The sequence below is a fragment of the Cetorhinus maximus genome, chromosome 11 (assembly GCF_964194155.1).
Source record: "Cetorhinus maximus chromosome 11, sCetMax3.hap1.1, whole genome shotgun sequence".
In the NCBI taxonomy this organism is placed as follows: domain Eukaryota; kingdom Metazoa; phylum Chordata; class Chondrichthyes; order Lamniformes; family Cetorhinidae; genus Cetorhinus; species Cetorhinus maximus.
Window position 1 is genome coordinate 104560149 of NC_135889.1, and position 22147 is coordinate 104582295.

General features: G+C 45.3%; 1 protein-coding gene across 5 annotated transcripts in view; it reads left to right on the forward strand.

The window, feature by feature from the left end:
- lypd6b (LY6/PLAUR domain containing 6B) overlaps positions 1 to 22147 on the forward strand; it is a 196288-nt gene that overhangs the window by 159147 nt on the left and 14994 nt on the right. For all 5 annotated transcript variants that reach the window (XM_078551388.1, XM_078551387.1, XM_078551390.1 and 2 more), the window contains one exon: positions 21916 to 22069. In XM_078551388.1, the coding sequence (XP_078407514.1) occupies positions 21955 to 22069 (115 nt within the window). In that variant the 5' untranslated portion in view covers positions 21916 to 21954. The remainder of the gene's footprint in view (positions 1 to 21915; positions 22070 to 22147) is intronic.

Genomic DNA, 22147 nt, shown 5'->3' on the forward strand with positions numbered 1-22147 from the left:
TCGAGGCGGCCAATTGAGAGGCCCCGCCTAGTTAAGGATGGTGGACGGACCATCGAACTGCAGGCCCAATCCGAGTGCTCGCGGCAATATCAGGCTGAACAGCCCCACTGAGAGAGGTGGGTGCTGCTGAGGCAGTCAGGTAGGCACAGGGGTGTCTCGCCATTGACATCTCTATGGGGCCAAGAAAACTCAGCCTATTATGTCAGTCGTCCTCCATTTTGTGTTTTATCACTGACTTCCTGCCCCTTTGGGTGCCTTGTATCATATCAAGCCCATCCAGCTTCCTCCTTCCTTACAGGAAATTCTGTTGTAATGGTCATGGATGTCTATGCCATGGAGAAGAATCTTCTGTCCATAGGTCTGTTGTGTAGTGGGCCTGTGCATGAAAGTAGTAGGCTACAGCTTTAAATGAACTAAAATTGTAAATTAAGAGTGAGGCATTGGTCATGGCAAAAACAGTAAAACAAAAAGGATCCTCTATGAAAATTGGCTTGGAGTTTTTTTTCCTTTCAAATGCAGAGTTTTTGGCCCATTGTCTTCTTTAAGGATTGGTGGGATAGAAGGACACTGCTAAATCTACGCTGGAGATTTTACAGGCATGAGTGATGGTAAATGGCATTGAGATTGGCGTGGGCAGAGACCCAAAAACATATTGTGAGGAGAAGATTGGATCAGTGGGATTGGAGTCTCATAGCTGCTGAACCTGATGAAGAAACAGGAGGGAAAAGGAGATCGGAAATTTTGCAGCAGGTGGGAAGCATAACTTGCTAAAATACCAGTAGGAGGAGTAAAATATTGATTAATGGAAAGTGACTAAAAGGAGCATTTTCTTCAGGCATTTATTTAGTAGTTTTTGTGCTTTTGATCAGTGGCTTTTTCAGTGCATCTGACCCCTGAGTCAGTCCATACGTTTCATGCCTTACGTATAATTACATGAGTGCTTTTTTGGCAATGATATGTACAGCATCCCATTTCTAGAATAGTGCTGGGGCGAAAACTGTATCTATATTAAATCTAAGTGTTGAAGGCATAAACTTGATAGTGTATTCCTAGATGACAGTGTATTCCTGGATGCGTTCTCTAATGTTAAGAATATGATCACAGGCAGAATTTTGTGTTTTGGTCAAGACACCGACATTGGAGTCAAATAACACACAGGCCTGAATTTTTCGGATGGCGGGGTTTCCCCTCCTGCCATCCAAAGAGTTGGCATAGAACACATCTAGGGTGGCTAGGAACCCGGAGAGAATCCTGTTCCTTCAATTTCACGCTCCTGCGCCCGCTCCCCACCCCACTGCCTAAATGCCCGCTAGCGGGGTAGCATGGAATTCAGGCCACTGTGTCGGGAGCAGCCACCTGATAGTGATTTTTCCTTGATTGGCCAGAGACGGCACTCACTGACCAATTAAAATGGTGGGGGTGGGGGCTGGGGTGGGGGAGGTGGGTTCTCAAAGCTAGAGGGCCTTTAGAGGCCCTCCGACAAACAAGGAGCTCCAGTCTGCAGTTGCAGGTGAGGGCTAGAGAGGGCGTCTAAATTTAAACAGGTTTGAACTAAAAAATGGCCCTATCCGCCAGGTCACAGCTGCGGAGGGGAAACCCCCTCCACGAGGTGGCCCGTAGCTGCAGCTATGACAGAGCAAGTGAGGGGGTAAGGGTGGTTTCAGGATCTGACTGGAGTGCTGGCCCCCCCCCTTTCTGTCATGGGGATGCTACCTCTGGGCAGCCGCTGTGCTCCTGACGCTGACAGGGGATCCCGGCGGCTCACTAAAAAAATTCCGGTCGACCTCTGATAATTGGCCTTTCTCTTGGCTCAATTGGCTACCATTCCACCCCGATCCCGCTTCTGAGAAAGTGGCTTGGGGGCGGGATTGTGCTGGCAAACGATCATGCCAGCTGGTGGCACAAAATTCCATGCCTGCTCCCCTTTGTCCTTGGCCCCCAATTGGGGAGAAAATTCTGCCCCATGTTTCCATTGGGCATTGTACTGGACCCAGTAGTCCTGTCATACGTTTGCCTGAGGTAAATCTTCCAGTAATGTGGGTAAATACGTTCAAAACAACAAAGATTTGTTGTACTGCAGAACGCACATTCATGTCCTATTGTCTTACATGAAGTGTGCTGTGAAGGGAATTCTTTATTTACAATGCGTTTTATTTAATCTAACACAGGCACAGTGACACGCCGATCAATGAACCAGGCAGTTTGGCAATGAGTCCTTTCAGGCTGCGCAATACTCGAATACAGGTCTTGAGAGCAGCCATGTACTTGCACACACTAACCCAGAGAAATGGTAAATACTAAGAGCTTCAAAAAAGCTGACAACTTGAGAACAGCCCAGATTATAAGCTTATGGCATGTGAAAACCCATCATTACATGGGTGTTGTAATCGTGTAGGTACACTCGACATTCCATTGCTAGTGTTGCAGAGATAACAAACTATAGGTAAATTAAATCCAAGTGTGGTTGACTTGTTAGCAAAACTAAAGCCCATGGGATTAAAGGGGTAGTGGCAGCATGGATACAAAATTGGCCAAAGGACAGAAAGCAGTTGAATAGTGTTGAATGGTTGTTTTTCAGAATGAAGGGAGGTATAATGGTGTTTTGCAGGGTTTGTTATTAGGGTCGCTGATCTTTTTGACATATCTTAATGACCTGTACTTGGGTATACAGAGCATAATTTCAAAGTATACAGATGACATGAAACTTGGACACATAGTAAGTAATGAGTGGGGTGATAACAGACTTCAGGAGGACATAGACGGCAGATGAAATTTAAGACAAAGAAGTTTAAAATGATAAATTTTGATAGGAAGAATGAGGAGAGGCAATATAAACAAAATCATACAATTTTAAAGGGGATGTGGGAACAGAGAGACCTGAGGGTCTATATACATAAATCTTTGAAGGTGGTAGGACAAGCTAAAGGCTGTTTTAAAAAAGCATATGAGATCCTTGGTTTTATTAAGAGAGGAATAGGACAGAATGGTGAGAGCCACACCCTATCTTTGTTGCACCCCCCACCCCTTACCTTCACCTCCTGAGCCCCCTCCCGCCATCACTCACTAGTACCCTGGGATCTAGCGATGATCCTAGGCCTTGGGTGGGTGTCATATCAGCAGCAGCTGCCACCTTCCTGGCTATATGTTAGAGCTGCTGATTGGCTGGCAGCGCTTGGTGGGCGGGACTTCTACGCCCCCGGGTCCTTGATCCTGGGGAACAGCCCGCCACTGGCCTGTTAAGTGAATGACTGGCACATGGTGTGGAGGGCCTTCCTGGAAAGACACATTGCAAGGGTTTTGCTGGCTCTCCAGCCGGCGGTCAAGAGCCTATCACCTCCAGAAGATTCTAGCTATTGAATAAAAAAACAAGGAAGTCCTTCTAAAGCTTTATAAAACACTGGTTTGGTCTTAGTTGGAACATTGTTTTAAATTTTGGAAACAGCACATTAGGAAGGATGTGGTAACACATCAGCAAGTAACATTGCGCCACACAAGTGCCAGACAATGACCATCTCCAAGAAGACAGAATCCAACCATCTCGCCTTGAGATCCAATGGCATTACTGTCGCTGAATCCCCCACTATCAACATCCTGGGCTTACCATTTGACAAGAAACTGAACTGGACTAGCCTTATAAATATTGTGGCTACAAGAGTAGGTCAGAGGCTAGGAATTGAATGGTGAGTAACTCACCTCCTGACTCCCCTAAGCCTGTCCACCATCTACAAGGCACAAGTCAGGAGTGTGATGGAATACTCTCCACTAGCCTGAATGAGTGCAGCTCCAACAATACTCAAGAAGCTCAACACCATCCAGGACAAAGCAGCCCGCTTGACTGGCACCCCATCCACTACCTTCAACATCCACTCTCTCCACCACCAACACACAGTGGCAGCAGTGTGTGCCACTTACAAGATGCGCTGCAGCAACTCACCAAGGGTCCTACGGCAGCACTTGCCAAATCTGCCACCTCTAGCATCTAGAAGGACAAGAGCAGTAGATGCATGGGGATATCACCAACTGCAAGTTCCCCTCCAAGCTGCTTACCACCCTGATTTGGAATTTTACCACCATTCTGCCACTGTTGCTGGGTCAAAATCCTGGTACTCCCTTCCAAACAGCACTGTGTGTGTACTTACACCACATGGACCATAGCTGTTCAAGAAGGCGGCTCACCACCACCTTCTCAAGGGCAGTTAAGGATGGGCAATAAAAATGTTGGTCTAGCCAGCGACACCCACATCCCATGAAAGAATTTTTACAAAGCCATGATCTTTGAGAGGTTGCCAAAGAAATTTATTAGAATGGTACCAGGGTTTAAGGACTTTGGTTATGCGGTGAGACTGGAGAAGCTGGTGTTGTCCATCTTTAAAGCAGAGAAGGAGAGGAGAAATTCAATGGAGGTGTTCAAAATCATGAAATGTTTTGACAGAAGTATCAGTAGTGACTCAGCAGGTAGCTCTCTTGCCTGAGTCAAAAGTTTGTGGATTCAAGTCCCACTCAAAGACTTGAACATAAAAATCCAGGCTGACATTCCAGTGCAGCACTGAGTGAATGTTGACCTGTCAGAAGTGCTGTCTTTCAGATAAGATGTTGAATTATGGCCTTGTCTGCCCTCTTCGGTGGGTGTAAAAGATTCCACAACACTATTTAATTGGCCAATATCTATTCCTCAATCAACATCATGAAAACAGACTATCTGGTCATTATCACATTGCTTTTTGTGTGATCTTGCTGTGCACAAATTGGCTGCCGCGTTTCCTACACTATGATAATTATTACACTTCTAGGGAAAGCATTTAATTAGCTGTAAAAAATTCTGGGACATCTAATACTAATGAAAGGTGCTACATAAATGCACCTTTTTTAAAAATAAAGAGAAACTGTTTCCAGTGGCAAGCAGCTCAGTACCCAGAGGATACGGATGTAAGATGATTAGCTAAAGAACTAGAGGTGACAGGGGGAAACTATTTTTTTGCACAGCAAATTGTTGTGATCCAAAATGCTCTGCCTGACAGGATGTGGAAGAAGATTCAATAGTAACATTCAAAAGAGAATTGAATGAATACTTGAAGGGGAAAGATTACTGGGCTATGCAGAAAGAGGAGAGGAGTGGGACTAATTGGGTAGCTCTTTCATTGAGCCAGCACAGGCACAATGGGCTGATTAGCCTCCTTCTGCTGTACAGTGTCATACTATAATCTACCTCCACTACAGCTCCTCACACCCTGTTTCCTGTGAGAACTCCATCCCATTCTCTCAGTTCGTCTGCCTTTGTCACATCTGTTCAGATTATGCAACCTTCCAAAATGGTGCTTCTGACATGTCTTCCTTCTTCCTTAACCAAGGGTTCCCCCGCACTGTGGTTGACAGGGCCCTCAACTGTGTTGAACCAATTCCAGATCTCTGCCCTCACACCTTCCTCTCCCTCCCAGAACCATGATAGGGTCCCCCTTGTCCTCACTTTTCACCTCACCAGCCTCCACATTCAAAGGATCATTCTCTGCAATTTCTGCCAACTCCAGCATGATGCCACCAACAAACACATCTTCCCCTCACCACCACTGTCAGCATTCTGTAGGGACCGTTCCCTCTGTGACACCCTGATCCACTCCTCCATCACCCCCAACTCCTCACACCTTCCCAGGGAACCTTCCATGCAATCACAGAAGGTGCAACACCTGCACCTTTACCTCCTCCCTCCTCACTGTCCAAGGGCCCAAACACTCTTTCAGGTGACTTGCACCTCCTTCAATTTAGTCTAGTGCATTCACTGCCCCAAGTGCTGTCTCCTCTACTTTGGTGAGACTAAATGCAGACTGGGTGACCGCTTTGCGGAACGCTTTTGCTCAGTCCGCAAGCATGACCCAGACCTCCCTGTTGCTTGCCATTTCAAAACACCCTCTTGTTCTCATGCCCACATGTCCATCCTTGGCCTGCTGCAATGTTCCAGTGAAGCTCAACGCAAACTGGAGGAACAGCACCTCATCTTCAGATCAGGTGCTTTACAGCCTTCTGGACTTTACATTGAATTCAACAACTTCAGACCATGAACTTTCTCCTCCATCTTTACTCCTTTTCTAATCCAATTTTTAAAAAAAATTATTTTTATTTATTTATTTTTATTCAATTATTCATTTTTTAAACGCTTTTTCCCCAACACCCTCCCCACCCCTCCTCCCACAGGGCCATCTGGCGCTTGATTCTATGCTGTGCTTTCACAGACCGTTGACCCTTGATCTGCTATCTTACCTTTATGCCACTATCAGCATCTTCTTTAGTCTTTACCACTACCATTAACACTCCCTTTGTCTTGTGTCCAAGACATCTTTGTCAATCCCTCCTGAATATTGAGGAGTATATGACCTTCAAGAAGAATAGGAAGCTAGGTAAAGGTGAAAGGGTAGCACTGTTAATCAAGGATGGCATTTATGCAATTGTTAGAAATGACCTAGGTTTAGAGGATCAGCATGTAGAATTGGTTTGGGTGGAGATGAGGAATAGTAGCGGAAAGAAGTCACTAGTGGGGGCAGTCTACAGGCTCCCTAACAGTAACCACAATGTAGGACAAAGTATACAAGAAGAAATATTGAGCGCTTGTGATAAGAGATGGCAATAATAGTGGGTGACTTTAATCTACATGTAAATTAGAAAAATCAGATTGGCAGTAGTAGCCTGGATGAGGAGTTCATAGAATGCTTTTGAGAGAGCTTCTTAGAGCAATGTGTTCTGGAACCAACCAGAGAGCAGGTTATATTAGATTTGGTATTGTGTAATGTGACAGGATTAATTAATGACCTCACAGTAAAGGTACCCTCGGTAGCAGCGACCACAACATGATTGAATTTTACATTGAGTTTGAAAGGGAGAAGAGTGGGTCTAAGACTAGCATTTTAAACTTAAATAAGGGCAACTATGTGTGCTTGAAAGCTGAGCTATCTGAAGTGAACTGGGATACTAGACTAGGGGATAAATCAATAGCGAAGCAGTAGCAGATATTTAAGGGGATATTTCAGAATACTCAGAATAAGTATATTCCTACTGCAAAGAAAAAATTCTAAAGGGAGTACCCACCATCCATGGTTAACTGAAGAGTTTAAGGAAAGTATCAAACTTAAAGAAAAAATATATAACTGCATAGAGACAAATATAAAGAACGACAGAAAATGACTAAAAGGTTAACCAGGAGAAAGAAATTAGAGTATGAGAGGAAGCTAGCTAGAAATGTTTCTACAGGTATTTAAACAAGAAAGCAGTAGCAAAAGTGAATGTTGGTCCTCTAGAGAGTGAGAATGGCGAGTTAATAGTAAATAATTAGGAAATGGTGAATGAAATGAACAAATACTTTGCTTCTGCCTTCACTATGGAGGACACAAAAAACACTCCAGTAATAGCTGTAAATAGAGGGGTTGAGAGGAGAGAGGAACTTGGTGAAATTACAATCACTAGGTAAGCAGCACTGAGCAAGCTGATGGAACTGTGGCTGGCAAGTCTCCAGGTCCAGATGGCTTCATCCTAGGATCTTAAAAGAGGTGGCTAATGAGTAGTAGGTGAGTTAGGTTAATTTTTCAAAATTTCCTAGACTTGGAAAAGTTCCATCAGACTGGAAAGTATCAAATATAGCCCTTCTTTTCTAGAAGGGATGGAGGCAGAAAACAGGAAACTATAGGCCAGTTAGCTTGATGTCTGCTGTGGGGAAGGTGTTAGAGTCAATCAGTAAAGAGGTTATAGCTGGGCACTTGGAAAAGCTCAAGGTAATTGGGAAGAGTCAGCATGGTTTTATGAAAGGGGAATCATCTTTAACTAGTTTATTAGAGCTCTTTGAAGGAGTAACATGTGCAGTGAATAGAGGGGAGCCTGTAGAGGTACTGTACTTGGATTTCCAGAAAGCATTTGATAAGGTGCCATACCAAAGGTTATTGCAGAAAATAAAAGCTCACAGTGTAGGGGGTAACATACTAGCGTGGATAGAAGAATGACTGGCTGGCTGGCAGAAAACAGAGTATGCATAAATGGGTCTTTGTCTGATTGGCAGGATATGACAAGTGGAGTCCCGCAGGGGTCTGTGCTGGGGCATCAATTTTGTTACAGTTCACACCAATGACTCAGATGAGGGGAGCGAAGGCATGGTAGCTAAATTTGCAGACAACACAAAGATAGGTGGGAAAGCATGTTGTGAAGAAGACATGAGAGGCGAAATAGTCTGTGCCCACTGGCATCGGGCGTGCTCGTTGGCATGAGTGGAGAATATGGCAAGAAGGCCAAAAATTGGTTTCACGACGTTGTGATACCTGTTTGTGATCGTCTGCTCAGCCTGTCGATGGCAGGCCGCGTTTCCTGCCATTGGACATTGGGAAGCTCATTGTAATACATCTGTAGATCATTGTAAGGCCAACCTGCCAGAATCATCCCCTCATGCTGGGTCATCCGTCCACATTGGCATGATTGCATGCCGCTGCAGATCACATCTTGACAAGTGTGACACGCAGAAGTCGGGACTTACTGCCAGGGCCTTGTTCACGTTGCAGACATCTGAGCAGCAGAAGATGCTGGAGCCCTACAGCAATGGCACACCGGAGGAACATGGCATGCTGGGTGGATTCTCATGGACATGGCTCTGCTGCAAAGCAGCCCATTGGAAGTTGGAAAGTCACCATTGAGGATCTGCTCACAAAGGATGATGGTCAAGGGGATGGAGAGGAAGGTCCAGTTGTGTTTGGGAGAGGAAGATGTACCTGGGGGTGGGAGAGGAAGGTTTAGGATCAGCTGGGGGAGGAAGAGGTATCAGTATGGGGTGAGGTTGAGAGGGGGGGGATTGAAGGTGTTGAGGAGGAGGTTGGGAAGTGGGGTAGGGAGTATGGGGGAGGATGGGTTGACGGGAGAAGACCACAAATTGGGAGGTAGTTGTAAGGGTGGTGGAAGGCGTAAGGAAAGTAGTTCAGAGGGGGAGAAGGAGCGTGCAGAGGGGAAGGAGTCCATGGGAAGGAAGCAGTGCCGAGAGGGGAGGGAGTAAGGCTGGAGAAAGAAGTGAGGGTGTTTGAAGGAGTCAGGAAGGGGGAAGGAATAAGGCTGGAGGAAGGAGTTGGGAGTGGGGGAAGGACTAAGCAGGGATATAGTTCGGTGGGGGGGTGCTGGGAGGACCACAGGGGGCAGGGTTTGGAGGGGGTGAAGTGGTTCCAAGGGGGGAAGGGGCCCAGAGGGAAGGGAAGGGGCCTGGAGGGAGGAGGGGAGGGATGTCCAGGTGAATGTGCAAGGGACGGCTGTGATGAGTCCATGACTGCCTCCTGGGGAGTGAGCTGAGGGTGGGAGTGGAACGAGGGAATGGTGAGAATGACTGAGGGCAGAGTGAGGTAGTAGGGTGAGGGTGTGGTGGTAGCGGTAGAAGGGATGGCGAGGGTGGTTAGTGGGGACTCAGAGGTAGACATGGACCCTGGGGGTGGGAAGGAGGAGGTCGGGAGGTTAATGTGGGTGGGGGTGGGGTTTTTGGGAAAGAAGGGTACATGCATGTTCACCTGGACATCCACGAAGGAAAAGGGTTGTGGCTGGTAGGTCACAGAGGTGGGGTGGAAGGTGATGCCAGAGGGCTCAATAGTGATGAGGGAAATGAAATAGGGACTGGGGGAGGGGGAAAGACAGGTGAGCTTACGAAAAAGCGAATCAAGACCATGCTGTCTAAATTGAAAGTGAAATGAGAGTTGTGGTGAGCGAGATCAGGTGCTGCATGCGAGTGTGATCAGTGGGTGGGTGTAGGTCAGCTCAGATGGACAACTGAAAGTGAACCCCAGCAGGCAGCATTCAAAATACTCAGGACATTGAGCTGAGTGTGATACCTGAAGGATCCACGTGCGTGGGAGAATGCTTGCACAAGGCTCCGAGAGGCTCTGCCACACACACACACACACACACTTCTCCCTCTAGAATCGCTCATTGGCCAGCTACTCCCTTTGCAATGACAGAGGACGAGGTCGAGGGGCTCACAGGCAAAGGGGAATCAGAGGAAGACAACAGCCTCTGAGATTCCTGAGTGGATGACCCAGGGGTGACCAGCTGCTGCTGCTCCTCCTCCCTTTGGGTGCCTGGGGGCCCCGGCCTGACTCCTTGAGGGGAAGGAGCACCTGGAGGGACATCGGGGTGCCCCGTTTCCCTCCCGTGTTGCCACTGCAGGAACTCACCCCTTGCTCCTGCAATGGAGTGCAGGTCTGCACATATCTCTACATTCAGCTTGACCAGAGTCTCTGTTATGACCAATGCAGTTGGTAAAGCTGAGTTGTTTAGAAATCCTAGAGGGAAACTTTAAACAACTGTGATAACCTATCATTTTAAGTGTTATGTTTGAGATTCGACTCTAAATTCAGGAATCAGGCCACCAGTTCTCGAGGTTTTAAATTAAACTAAATGAAACATTTTATTAATTTACACAGGTTAAAATATATGCACATGGCTTCAAATTACTACCCTCATAACTTTTAACAAATTCCCAAACTAATCTCCATGAAGGCAACAGCAACCCTTAGACTTAGCCAGACACCAGGCAAAGAATTTTAACCTTACAAATTTAAAATGAGGTTCTTTTCACTTTGGTTTCTGTGGAGATAATTTTTTTTTGAAAAATATACTTTATTCATAAAATATCTGGAAGAACATTTCAAAACATTTCTAATTTGCCATCACAAAAAGTGCAATCAGTTCAACTTTTACACATGGATCACGAGGTGCTTCAATACAATCAATGAATATTACAATCATTTCAATATGGTCATTACAGACAGTCAGATAGTGCAATGGTATTGGAGTTATCAATCATACATCATGTTGCACTCTGAGGTGTTTCAATACAATTATAATACAATTAGTATTCAATGCATACATTCATTGTGAGCTGTACAGCCCTTGGTTTCTGTGGAGATAGTTGGAGGCTTACAGCTGCCTTTTGATCTCACATTGCCTCTGCCCTGCACACACTACACTGCTGACGTTAAACCAAACACCACCCATTGAATATAAATTCTCATTGTATCACCAACCTCTGAACTAAACCTCTCTAACAATAACAAAAACAGAATTTTTGTTTCTGTTTCTGTTTTTGTTTTGGATTTCCAGCATCCGCAGTAGCTTTTAGCTTTTTGTTTTTATCTCTCTAACAATAAAACCCCTTTCATAGTACCAATTTTATTAGTAATATAAACATATTGCTTAATATATCTGCTAGACAGGTGTCAGTTTTCTTGAATGCTGTATTCAAAAAATGCAAATTCACGCTATCTCTCTTACATATCAAAACTAGTACATATAAAAGCACCCAGACTAGCTGGCTTTAATCCAATTTAGACACACCAGTAAATTAAACCTCTATTTTAAAAGAAAAACTATTTTCCAATCATATTATATACACTAATAGCTTCATGACAGTCTCCATGGCGTCCACCATTCTCCCCATGGAGACCTCCATGCATGCACGTGTAGGCACAACTTGATCAGAGAGCAGGCAGACTGCCACTCTGTTGAGGGCTTCCAACAGCTCTGGGTGATGTACCCATGCCTTCTGCTGACTCTCCAGGATGAGTTGGAAGGCCAAATCCAGAGGCTTGTCATCTGTCTCGGACCTCACAGATGCCTGATCACCAGCAATGCTCCGAGTGCTGGGTAGCTCAACCGAACCTGCCTGCTTCTGCAGGGGGCTGCAGTCTTTTTGCCTTTCAGGGCCACATCTTCCATACAGGAGTGGTGGGCTGGAAGCATTGAGAGGTGTGTGCATGGCTGCACTTTAAATGTGGCACCGGGCGTGATGAAGCAGTGAGGTGAATGGGAGCCCACCCGCCATGGAAACAGCGTGTTTCCCAGCAATGCATTTTTAATGCGGTGGGTTTGGGACGATATGGCGTGAGAAGTCGCCATTGCCCACTGCCGCATTTAGTGCAAATCCAAGCAGTTTGCAGACAGATATAGATCAGTTGTGAGTGGGCAAAGATCTGGCAAATGGAGTTTAATATGGGGAAATGTGATGTTGTTAACTTTGGCAAGAAGAATAAAAGGGCAGAGTATTACATAAATGGAGAACAACTGCAGAATTCTGAGGTGCAGAGGGATCTAGGTGTTCTAAAGCATGAATCACAAAAAGTTTGTATGCAAGTATAGCAAGCAATTAAGAAGGCTAATGGAACACTATCCTTTATTATGAGAGGAATTGAACATAAAAGTAAGGACCATGACCCCACCACTGAACATCAAACATGAGCTCCCACCTATCCCTGACCTTCTATTTTGCTCCACCTGCTCCACCCCATCTTAAGCGGTATAAATCCATCACATCTCTACTTCTCTTTAGCTCTGAAGAATAGTCATACGGATTTGAAACATTATTGTTTCTCTCTCCACGAATGCTGCCAGACCTGCTGAGTTTTTCCAGCTTTTTCTGTTTTTATAGCATCAACTGCTGTTTGCAAGAGAGAGTTCCGAGCCTCTTCTATCCTTTGAGTGAGGAAATGTTTCCTAATTTTACTCCTGAATAATCTAATTCTAATTTTTAGACTATTCCGCCTAGTGCTAGACTCCACAATCAGCAGAAATAGTTTCTCTCTATTTACCCTACCAGTTCCTCTTAATACGCAAGATCCAACAACTCATCCAGGACCCTCAACCCCTTCCCGTCCCTCTGACCCCATCCCGCCTTTGAATCCCAGCCCCGGCCGTGTATTCCCCATACCCCCTGACCTTCCCCTCTCTGATGCTGAACATTCAGTAATCAGCAAATGATTCAGTTTCATACCCTTATGCCCTCACCTCAATGAATTTCGGGCTCGGCACGATGCTGAACTCTTCTTCCGCTGCCTTCGTCTCTGTGCTCGCTCCTTTGGGCAGGAGTCCTCTCCCCGTTCAACAGATCCTTTTACCCACCTCCAATATTCTCCCTCCACCTGGACCCCTCTGGATTCTTACCTGCTCTTGATCTTTTCATTGAGAACTGTTGGTGTGACATCAGTCGTCTCAATTTCTCTGCTCCTCTCACCCACTCTAACCTGTCTCTTTCTGAACTTGCCGCATTCCGTTCTCTCAGGTCCAACCCTGACTTTATCATCAAACCTGCTGACAAGGGTGGTGCTGTTGTTGTCTGCTGTACTGACCTCGACCTCGCAGAGGCTGAGCGCCAGCTCGCAGACACTTCCTCCTACATCCCCCTGGACCATGACCCCACCACTGAACATCAAGCCATTGTTTCCAGGACTGTCACTGACCTCATCTCCTCTGGAGATCTTCCCTCCACAGCTTCCAATCTCATAGTCTCCCAACCATGGACAGCCCGTTTCTACCTCCTACCCAAAATCCACAAACAGGACTGTCCCAGCAGACCGATCATGTCAGCCTGTTCCTGCCCCACGGAACTCATTTCTTGCTATCTTGGTTCCATTCTCTCTCCCCTTGTCCAGTCTCTTCCCACCTACATCCGCGATTCCTCTGACGCCCTACATCATATCAACAATTTACAGTTCCCTGGCCCTAACCGCTTCCTCTTCACCGTGGACGTCCAATGCCTCTACACCTCCATCCCCCACTGGGATGGTCTGAGGGCTCTTCACTTCTTCCTCGAACAGAGGCACAAACAATCCCCATCCACCACTACTCTCCTCCGTCTGGCTGAACTTGTTCTCTCACTGAACAATTTCTCCATAAACTCATCTCACTTCCTCCAAATAAAAGGTGTGGCTATGGGTACCCGCATGGGCCCCAGCTATGCCTGTCTCTTTATGGGGTATGTAGAACATTCCTTGTTCCAGTCCCTACTCAGGCCCCCTCCCACAACTCTTTCTCCGGTACATCGATGATTACTTCGGTGCTGCTTCATGCTCTCGTCTGGACCTGGAAAAATGTATTAATTTTGCTTCCAATTTCCACCCCTCCATCACTTTCACATGGTCCATCTCTGACACTTCCCTTCCCTTCCTTGACCTCTCTGTCTCAATTTCTGGTGATAGACTGTCCACCAATATTCATTACAAGCCTACCGACTCCCACAGCTACCTCGACTACAGCTCCTCACACCCCGCTTCCTGTAAGGACTCCATCCCATTCTCTCAGTTCCTTCGCCTTCGTCGCATCTGTTCTGATGTTGCCACTTTCCAAAACAATTCCTCTGACATGTCTTCCTTCTTCCTTAACTCAGATTTTCCACCCACGGTGGTTGACAGGGCCCTCAACTGTGTCCAGCCCATCTCCCCTGCATCCGCCCTCACACCTTCCTCTCCCTCCCAGAACCATGACAGGGTCCCCCTTGTCCTCACTTATCACCCCACCAGCCTCCATATTCAAAGGATCATCCTCTGCCATTTCCACCAACTCCAGCATGATGCCACCACCAAACACATCTTCCCTTCACCACCCCCCGTCAGCATTCCGTAGGGACCGTTCCCTCTGGGACACCCTGGTCTACTCCTCCATCACCCCCTACACCTCAACCCCCTCCCCCGGCACCTTCCTATGCAACCGCAGAAGGTGCAACCCCTCCCCTTTACTTCCCCCCTCCTCATCGTCCAAGGGCCCAAACACTCCTTTCAAGTGAAGCAGCACTTCATTTGCACTTCCCTCAATTTAGTCTACTGCATTTGCTGCTCCCAATGCGATCTCCTCTGCATTGGAGAGACCAAATGTAGACTGGGTGACCGCTTTGCAGAACACCTTCGGTCTGTCCGCAAGCATGATCCAGATCTCCCTGTCACTTGCCATTTCAACACACCACCACCCTGCTCTCATGCCCACATGTCCGTCCTTGGCCTGTTGCATTGTTCCAGTAAAGCTCAACGCAAACTGGAGGAACAGCACCTCATCTTCCAATTAGGCACTTCACAGCCTTCCGGACTTAACATCGAGTTCAACAACTTCGGATCATGAACTCTCTCCATCCCCACCCCCTTTCCGATCCCTCTTTTTTCTAATAATTTATATATTTTTTAAATATGTTTTTCTTTTCCCACTTATTTCTATTATTATTTTCAAATTTATTTCCATCCATTGTTTTATCTCCACCTTTTAGCCTATTCCGACCCCTTCTCCCTACCCCACCCCTTGGGCCATCTGTCACTTGCTCGTCCTGCTTTCTACCCTTAATGTCACCATTAGCACATCCTTTGGCTAATATCACCACCGTCAACACCCCTTTGTCCTTTTGGTCTGTGATATCTTTGGCAATCTCTTCTTTGCCTCCACCTATCACTGGCCCTCTATCCAGCTCCGCCTGTCCCACCCCCCTCTAATAGCTTATATTTCACCTCATTTCTATTTTTCTTTAGTTCTGATGAAGAGTCATACGGACTCGAAACATTAACTGTTTTCCTCTCCACAGATGCTGTCAGGCCTGCTGTTTCTTTCCAGCTATTTTTGATTTTGTTTCAAGATTTCCAGCATCCCAGTATTTTGCTTTTATTTTTTTCCTCTTAATACCTTGATAAGTTCAATCAAATCTCTCAACTTCTCAATTTGCTTTTGGCCAACGGGGTGTGATTTTCCAGTGACTGAAACCTGGATATTTCACACGTTTTCTGAACTCATTGCTGCTGAATGGGGTCCATTGTCATTTCTCATCCTTTGAGGGGTTCCAAACAGCGTGAAAATCTGATCAAGCTTTGGGATGATGCTTTCATTGAAGCTGACGTAACTATTTCTACAACTGGGTATCTGCTGTAGTCATCAGTGACGGCAAGCAGATGTTCACCAGTGGGCAAATCTGCAAAATCAACACTAATCACTATTCATGGTCATGGAGGTAGTTCAGACATCTTGAGAGGATTACAAAGATTTGACATTGCTGTTGCTTGATAAGGCAAACGCTGATTAATTTTGAGCTCTATCATACAGTCAATTCCTGGGGACCATACTTTTTTCCTAAGGAGTTGGTTGGTTTTGACAATTCCCTTGTGACTTTCATGTGCTATACTGATTTGGGGGAAGATATCCCTATGGTCCTGGCCAATATTTATCCATCAATCAACATGACAAAAAAGAGATTATCTGGTTATTATTACATTGCTGTTTGTGGGAGCTTACTGTGCACTCACTAGCTGCTGTGTTTTTTGTATTTAAACAGCGACTGCACTTCTAAAAGCACTTCATTGGCTGCAAAGCATTTTGTGATGTCTGGTGGTTGTGAGGAGCATTATATAAATGCAAGTCTTTCTTTTCTTGCTGCTTTTTTTCCCCGTGATTTGATCCTCTCCCATTCCCCAGCCAATTCTGCTCACTGACCTCAAAGATGATGGATGGCAATTATCCTCCATCTTCAGCTGGATTTAGAAGCTAGCACATAAACCTGGTTCTCCAAGGCCTTTAAGTTGCACAAATGACATAGAAATTTGTACAAGTTACCACACAGAAACAGGCCATTCAAAACAATCAGTCCTTTTTATTGGTGTTTGCCCTCAAGGTGAAGAGAAAGTTTTCCTTTTATAATTCTCCTAAATCCCCCTATATCCCATCATGCCCTTACCCTCATCTACCTTCCCGATCCAATCTTCAATGTTGACGTCAGCCTGGAGCTTCCTCGAGATGACTTGCTCCTGCTTCATCTTTAAATAAAGTGTTGCATCCGTCAGTGTTTTCTAAAAGGAGATACAATCAAGCTTCTGGATTTACTGATCTGTAGGTACTGGTATAAAACCTTTATAAACAGCTAAACTACCTGGAAACACCTGTGCAGCCTTGAAAAATATTCAGTTCAGCCTGCATGTTCAGAAGCAGAATGGTCGACGAGACACATAAGAAGTAGCACTGCTTGGCTCTCATAATTTCATTGCATGTCTTAGCAATGCTTTTATTACACTTGTACAGAAATATGCCCACTCAAGCACCATTGATGCCATTATGGCAGCCAGCCTTGGCAGCAAGCCAGAGAATAAAAATGTATAATTTAAATCGTTCAGGCTGCCAAGCCCTTATGGAGGGCAGAATTGTCACCCGTCAGCTGGAGGGAAGTGGCAAATGCCACTGACTGCTGACTCCCGCAATCCCAGGACCGTAGAACGGTTCTGCCAAAAGTTCCAAATCCTCAGCAGGGTAGGCAAGACCACACACACTGCACATCTCTGCCCAGCCTGGGCACCAGCACATTCATCATCTTGGAGCTGCATTTGGTCAACTAACCCTTCACCAAACTCTCTGGTTAAGAGGGGCTCCAATGTGGTATCTTGCACCATGGTTAAGATGTCAATGGAAATGAAATTCACTGGAGATGCATAATGGGCTGATCTGATATCGCTATCACCCAAAGTCAAAGCAGCCCCTTTGGTATTAGGAGCAGTGAGAATGCTAACCATGATTCTCACAAGGAAACATGGCGAAGTGATGCACAATTACTGTGGTAATTGCAGGAAATATTGAAGTGTCAATCCTTGATGTTGGGTGCCTGACACAGGAAACTTGGAATAGATTCCCTGTGAACTGTTCAAATTGCACACAGATTTGCTGGAAGTGTCAATACTTATGGGAGCGGATGGAAAAATGTATGCAAAACATAATATTAATAGTAATTAACTATGGACTTGCAAGGACTTGGGAAACACACTGCCATAATCTCCCTGGACTAGGCATGTTTTCTAGATGTTACAACCCAAACAAAGCAACAGGAGGGTTTTTTGTCCTCTTGAACACCATTTAATAAATACATAGAAGTTGGGCTTTGATTTGGAGTGATGTTAGTGGTAGGAATTTGGATCAATTAAGTTTCACTCGTATATAATCATCATCACAAGATATACAGAAATAAAATGGTACAGCGCAATGAAGATCAGGTAACACTGTTTATTGCTGCATTCAAAGACCAATGATTAAACTCAAAGAGATTTCCTTTAACATATTATTATGGTCTCTGCAGAGACCAATAACTTGTAAAAATAAACTCAAACTTCCAGTTAATAGTTGAATAGAGGACTCAAGCTTTTATGTTTTAAAATGTTTGCTAACAAACAAAGGTAAAACACTATTGACTAAACATTACTTTTGTAGGCAACTTTACTCTAAATTACAGAATAGAACTTTTCCATTTTTAAAATTCTTTCACGGGATGTGCGCTTTGCTGGCTAGGCCAGCATTTATTGCCCATCCCTAATTTCCCTTGAGAAGGTGGTGGTGAGCCGCTGTCTTGAACCGCAGCAGTCCATGTGGTGTAGGTACACCCACAGTGCTGTTAGAAAGGAAGTTCCAGGATTTTGACCCGGCGACAGTGAAGGACTGATGATTTAGTTCCAAGTCAGGATGGTATGTGGCTTGGAGGGGAACTTGCAGGTGGTGGTGTTCCCATGCATCTCCTGCCCTTGTCCTTCTAGATGCTAGAGGTGGCAGGTTTGGAAGGTGCTGTCAAATGAGTCTTGGCGAGTTGCTTCAGTGCATCTTGTAGATGGTTCACACTGCTGCCACTGTGCGCCGGTCGTGGAGGGAGTGAATGGGGTGCCAATCAAGCAGGCTGCTTTGACTGGATGGTGCTGAGCTTCTTAAGTACTGTTGTAGTTGCACTCATCCAGGCAAGTGGAGGATATTCCATCACACTCCTGACTTGCCTTGTAGGTAGTAGACAGGCATTTTAGAGTCAGTATGTGAGCCACAGAATTCCCAGCCTCTGACCTGTTTTTTGTAGCCACAGTATTTATATGGCTCATCCAGTTAATTTTCTGGTCAATGATCCACAGGATATTGATTTTACTTTTAACCCCAATGAAAAACCCACTTCACAGGTATTCTTTACACTGTCCCTTAAGTTGTCATGCAATTTTTCCAGACCCAGTCCAAAGTGATTCTTAGCTCCCGAGTGCTTACTTCTGTTCCTGTCCTTCCTAGCCTGGTAACTTTTAACCCAAAAACCGACTTTCACAGTGCGAGTTTTCCTGGAGACTTGTTTCTCTAGCTGGGCAAATCTTCCAGCCTCATTTTAATTATTCACGAATTTGATCTTTCCAATCCGAGCACAAGCTCCCACTCACATTCCTGCACGGTGAAACATACAGACTTTCGGCCTCTAGTTTCTCTCTCTCCTGCAGAAACTGGCAGGCTGCCTATGCCTGTGGGTTTTTAGGGACACCTTAGAAACCCATCCCCTCTCAAAGCCCATCTCCATGGCTATGTGGATCACATGGGCCTTGTATCCAGGTAGAAATGCTGATTAGCTATCCTTGAAATCTAAACCCTCTTTTCTCTTGGAAGTAAATGGGCAGTTTAAAGCACAGCCTGACATTCTCACCATTTTTCTGGGATCTGGTCATAGCCTATCCACTGTTAGCACACAGGCTGCTGCCATTGTCTGCAAGTGCAATCTTGCACTTTCATCCCATTAAGACAGTCTGGGCCCTCTTTAATCTTTAACAATCAAACCACCCAGGCTTGCTGTCAGGCAGACTTCAGAGCAGGTCAAAACAAAAAGCTAAAAGCTACTGCGGATGCTGGAAATCCAAAACAAAAACAGAATTACCTGGAAAAACTCAGCATGTCTAGCAGCATCGGTGGAGAAGAAATCAGTTAATGTTTCGAGTCTTCATGACCCTTCGGCAGAACTGTTCTGCCGAAGGGTCATGAAGACTCGAAACGTTAACTGATTTCTTCTCCACCGATGCTGCTAGACCTGCTGAGTTTTTCCAGGTAATTCTGTTTTTGTTTCAGAACAGGTCACCTGCCTTCCTTCATTTTACCCTAAATTAAAGAAAGGCACACTCCATAAACATAACCATCTTATAAACCTCATAATTGTAACAACATGTGGTCATGAATCATCTATAATTCTATTGCATACTTGCAATTATAGATGAGAAATGTTCAGTGAACAAAGATATAATGATGGGTTGGATTAACCAATTACTACCAATTTTATTACTAATATAATGAAAATCAGTCCATTTGTAAAATGCAAGAAACACTTTTCAAATCTTCCTCTAAGTCAATAGCCATTGAGCCTGGCTGATCTCACTGCATGTTTATGAATCCGCTCTATTTGTTTTAATACTGGACAATCAGGGTGGAATTGGCAAACTTGAAGGATTTAGAATCAAATTAAAAACTTGCTTGTAAATGCAAAATTAGCATTGATTTTTAATGAGTTTCATGTTCGCAATGTCAGAGAATTACAGTGCCAATGATTCAGGTTTTTTTTTTGGTTGAATATCATGCCTTCTCCCCTTTCCCTCACCCACCTCAACATGACCATAGAACCCCAGGTGCTCCCTGTACAATGCAGCATTTGTGACTGAATTGCTGGCAGCAACAGGAGCCTCTTTACTATTTACAATGTAAGTCCCTTATAACAGGTTGATTTGTGCATGTTTGCTCGATTTATCCCTCCTTCAGTGGCAGCTCAGCAGCAAGTCAGCCACCACACGCAAACTTAGACAAATAACAGTAAAAACAAATGTAAACACTTTGATCAGCTGTAAGGTATGTGTGTGTGTGTCTGTGTGTGAGTTTGCGGAGTGGGCTCGAAAGGCTGAATGGCCTATTCCTGCTCTTATTTCTCATGTCCTGTGTGTGTGAACGAGAAAGTGTGTGTCTGTGAGAAAAGTGTCTGTATGTATGTGTGTAAAAGTGCCTGAATGTGTGTGTGTGTGTAAAAGTGTATATATGTGTGTGTGTGTGTGTGTGTACACACACACATCTTGCAACACCTCATCATGGCACCCAAACTGAAGAATCAGCTTCTTAAGGTAGATATAAATTGTTTGATTAAAGCAGGATTCGCATCTGTTGAATGAAATAAATCTACTCTTGATCGCTGTGGATTTGGTTTGATATTCAAGCTAAATTCAAGCTTCTGTTCATTTTAAGCAGCTGTCCAGTTTTTCACAAGCAGCGTATCTCGGCAGTATTTAATGGAAACAATGGGGGTCCCGCCCACTGGGTGAGAGCCAGCGAGAGCCCCACATCGCCTTTCTCGGTAAGGCCTGCCAAATTAAGTGCATATCAGGGGAGGCAGTGGCTGCTGCCCGTACTGCACCAGATCACCGATGGACTCAGGCCCAGGAGAATGGTGGTGGTAGGGACTTGGCACCAAGGTCACAGGGGGTGGCTCTCCCCTTCCTGATGCAGGTTCCCTTGATCACTTTGAATGTTCCCCCCACAAGGAACACGCAAGCAGCCCCAACAGGGATTGCTTTTCGGGGTCCCTGTTAGGCAAGTCCCTTCTGCTGGGTGAATACACTGACTCATTAATTGCCCACTTAAGGGCTTCAATTGACACTGGAGCAGGAAGGCTGTGCATTGGCCTTCCCATCAGGGACTTAACTGGGGCAGTGACAGGAAGGTGGCAAGGTCCTCACCCACCATCGCCCTGCCTGATTAAATGCCACCCACCACCAAACCTGCCATGGGAAGGGCATTAATTTTCACCCTCTGTGTCCAATATATGTAGGTTTGACTGTACTTAGATTTCTGATAACTGATTTGGATGGTCCACAAAGTTGTAATATTGGAAAAAATTAATTGTCATTTTACTTTGTAATCATTTCAAAGCCTCTCACTTCCAATAGGCAATGCTTGCTCATGCCAGACACTCCCAGCATTACAATATTTGTGAGCTTTAATACAGGTAATCAAAATATTAACAAGATTGGCCTGATGGCTATAATAAGAGTATGCTGGACTTGTGCCTTGATATTCAACAATCTACCTCCAAGGATGGGTGGGTTTGACAGGCACAGCTTGATCATCATGTTAGGTGGGCAGGGAGCAAGCCCCATGCCAGGGTATCAAGCACACTAAGGGATGGTATCGCCAGTGTCTGTGGAGGTGTCTGAAAGGTTGGCTCTTTGTGTTGGGGGGGGGTGCTGTGGTGGAAAGGAAAGAAGGAGCAAAATAGAAAATGGGGCCACACAGCAGTATTAATTTTTGAGAAGTTTGTTTCTTATTTTGCAGCAATTAGCTCCATTACGATGCCATGTTTTCTTGTTCTTACAGGTGCAGCTGGTGCTAATCCTTAATGATATTATAGATACTATGCTCATAACTCACCGTCTTACAAGAGTGGTCCTTGTCCAGCTCCTCATCTACCTAGTGGATCGGGGGTTTACCAGAAATGTCAACTTTCATAACGTGAGGCCACCAATGTCCCGTAAGTAAATCTGACAACCGTACATTGGGGAGTGTTCTTCACCTGAGGTAGGATTTTCCATTTTGAGTTGGGTCTGCG